Raw genomic sequence first — 3,302 nt, 5'->3', positions numbered from 1 at the left:
CACGCGCAAGTTAGTGAAAAATTAGTTGTAATATCCCTTTAGTCATTTCCCGAATCGGAAGCTGGAATCGGAAGCTAACTTCAGCTTCCTCTGACCAACATGGTTTCAATTCTGTCATTTCACAGCACAGATGATCTTAGCTTTAACTATGGAAAAAGGCGGCGGGTGATATGCATTCCATCAATGTACATTCATTAATTGAAGAGCATATACTCCAGCGGTCTGTTGGAGCGTCCCCGTGTGTTAAAATGCGGTAATGCAGAAAGTGTGAATAATGCTAATGTTTGTGTTTGTCCCAACAAAGTAGCCTGGCCAAGGTTAGCTTGTTGCTAAAGAAAACCTACAGTAAATAGGATTACGATGTTAAGACCAGCATGGAGTTACTCGGCGTCTAAAAACAGCCTTGTGGTGACAATACGATCTTTAACTGCAGCTGTTTTGGGAGCGGACAGTCCACCACACCAGGTTTCAGAGGGTCCCAGCAGGCGCTTCAGGCAAACCCCCCTCCCACTACTTAGGAAAGGGTCACTGTTCCTCCAGCCCCAGRCGGCCTGCTACCCCAGGTAAACCTTACTCGGCTAAATGGTAGCTAACGCTAGCTTGCTAATCTTACTAAGTCCAAACAAACACCTGAGCCAGCTGCGCAAAACAGTGTTATGTTACGTTTTTAGCGCATGATAATGCTGCATGTAGCATGTCAGTCAGTAGCCACTATGATCGAACGGCGTGAAACTCCGTAAATAATCATTAAACATTAAATACTCTTACCACTAACTACTGCCGAGGGAGATGCACCAGTGTACACACGCATTAGCTAAAGTGGAAATGCTATTTGTTTCAGTTCGGCATGGTTAACACACGTTAATAAACCTCCATTGCTTCTATGTTGTTATTTATTTTACCGATTTTGCTAGTTTCGGTTCACTTGTACTCAGGGTCGTGTAGCTGTGTCCTTGTTGTTTACATGTCAAAAATCCAACATTATGCACTGTGTGCTGTAATTATTACAGCCGAATTTATCTTCTAAAACAGCCAGTTTTAWTTTCYGGGACACGAGTTTTGAGCTGCCTGTGGGCTGTTGTGTGTACAGACTCATGCTGCAGAACAGGGCTTTGCAACAAGAACCATTTATCTTCTGCCTATTCGCCCATAAATACAGTTTGTTCTATAAGTGCTTTACCAAAGATAACAGAACTCATTTTACACAGATATCAATTATAAAAAAATATATTTTGTTACCTAAAAATAAAGATCTGTTATATAAATTGTTTATTCTTACTGCRTTTTTTTTAAACCTTGTGGAACAAACAGAAGATGCAAACCCTCGATTAAAAAGTTTACACTGAAATATGCAAGCCATTTTTAATTCTGGGAAACAAATACAAGACATAATTTCATGCTATCATATTATGAAAGATGAACAAAATTATAGGACATTTTCCTGGATATTTAATGGGTGTCATACAATATTGTCGGAGACCTTTATCGTAGGAGATAAGTGCCATTACTTTTAGTTTCTGTAGCTATACTTTTGAAATTGCCCCAAAAAAATACATTAAAGTCTTTGCAGTTTCTTCAAAAAACATTGTCCTTTTTTTGTGTTTCGGCTACCTCCTCTGTTTAGTTTTAGCTACAATTTTACTGCATTTAGCTAGTATTTTGCTCTTTTAATCTTTTAGCTCGTGTTCTGCTCCTATTAGTTTTATTAACTCAGCCTAAGTGTCTACTATAGAATTTCCCAAATAAGGAGAACGTGCAGAGGTGCAATAACTACAGAGGGATAAATTTACATTACAGTATAGTTTGGACCATGACAATGTGGGTAAGATCTCTACATGTGAGACGTTTGCTTTGAGAGTGTTGATGGAGAAGTATAGAGAATATGTTAAACTTGGAGCTGACAGGGAGGAGGAAAAGAGGAAGACAACAAAGAAACAATCTGCAGAGAGGTGATTTTACAGAGGAGGAGGGGGCAGATGATCCARGTGGTGATCTCTGAAGGAAGCCACCTTTTTCTGTTTTTCTAGTACAACTTATAAATAATTCAGTGATAWAGGTGTCAAATAGTTAGATCTGAATAACAGTCATTCAGTAATTTATTTAAATTAAAMAAAMTTGAGACTGTGTAGTTAACACAACATCATAAAGAAAGCATTTTATTTGAAGTGTAAATATCAGCTTCTGGAGCGATAAATAATCTAAGTGAAGTTTTCTCTACATAATCATTCAGACTGAGTTTTGAGAATGTAGTTTTGTTTTCAGCCCATCTGTCTGTAGGAGCATGGCAACAGGAGGTGAGCAGTCATCATCCAGTCATCATAAACACACAAACAGGTTGGCCAAAGAGAGATCACCTTACCTTTTACAACATGCTCATAATCCTGTTGACTGGTGAGCTCTTTTTCAACTCCAGATGTTCTCAAAACAGGTTTTATAGAGTGAGAATTTATTKATCTATTGTTGGTTGTTTTGTTTTTTTTTCCTCAGGTATCCATGGGGACAGGAGGCTTTTGAGAAGGCCAAAACTGAAGACAAACCTATCTTTTTATCGGGTAAGAAACTTATTTCGCACCTATGACCAAATCTCTGGTCATTTCTGGAACAGACACTGTTTTTGGAGTTTTGTTTCGTTTACGAATTGATTATTAGGCATTTCTTCATGCTCCGTTTAATATAAGATTAAAATTTTCACCAATCAGCCAACTGTGACAGACAGACGAACCAATACTGCCCACTATCTTGCAGCACAATGTTCTGCTGGAAAAAAACCCTGCATCTTGGCTTCACGTGGATGTTAATTTGACACTTGCCGCCCACTTTAACATTTCTGCTGACCAAACACACCCTTCCATCGGTGCAACAGAACTCCCTTTGCAGTGGCAAACCCTCTCAACAGGACAGCACTGGGCCTTTCAAAAACTGTATAGGAAAGGCAGACAGAACATGACACAGAGTTGGAGGTGTTCATACAGTTGTCAAACTCCTCAGATACCAACCTGACAGCTGTTCCAGCTCATGGCTCACAAACTTCCAAAAATCTTCTGCTAAAAATCCTGACTCTTCACAAATAAGTACTTCCCCAGAAATTTTTTACTATTATTTTTTTGTTTATTTATGCACAGACTGTTTAGAGCTATTGTGGTATTAAACTTAAAGATCTGGGGTCGGATTTATAAAACTGGCGTACGCACAATTTGAGCCCAGAAACTTGCGTACGCCACTTTTCACGCCAAGGTTGTGATTTATAAAATCCAAACTCGACGTGAAAATGTGCGGTGCCTCACGCCAGCTCTGACCCATGC

The 3,302-nt window shown here is 39.2% G+C and overlaps 1 protein-coding gene across 1 annotated transcript in view; it reads left to right on the top strand.

Moving 5' to 3' along the window:
- Positions 1-260: 260 nt before the first annotated feature.
- spata20 (spermatogenesis associated 20) overlaps positions 261-3,302 on the top strand; it is a gene marked incomplete at its 3' end in the record, with an annotated part of 14,704 nt that continues 11,662 nt past the window's right edge. Inside the window, 3 exon segments of the mRNA XM_014034116.1 lie at positions 261-563; positions 2,263-2,391; positions 2,488-2,552. Coding sequence (XP_013889570.1) covers positions 361-563; positions 2,263-2,391; positions 2,488-2,552 — 397 coding nt within the window.

The sequence above is a fragment of the Austrofundulus limnaeus genome, unplaced genomic scaffold, assembly GCF_001266775.1.
Source record: "Austrofundulus limnaeus strain Quisiro unplaced genomic scaffold, Austrofundulus_limnaeus-1.0 Scaffold1976, whole genome shotgun sequence".
Classification (NCBI taxonomy): domain Eukaryota; kingdom Metazoa; phylum Chordata; class Actinopteri; order Cyprinodontiformes; family Rivulidae; genus Austrofundulus; species Austrofundulus limnaeus.
The sequence above is the reverse complement of the archived record's forward strand: the minus strand, read 5'-3'. Positions and strand labels throughout refer to the sequence as shown.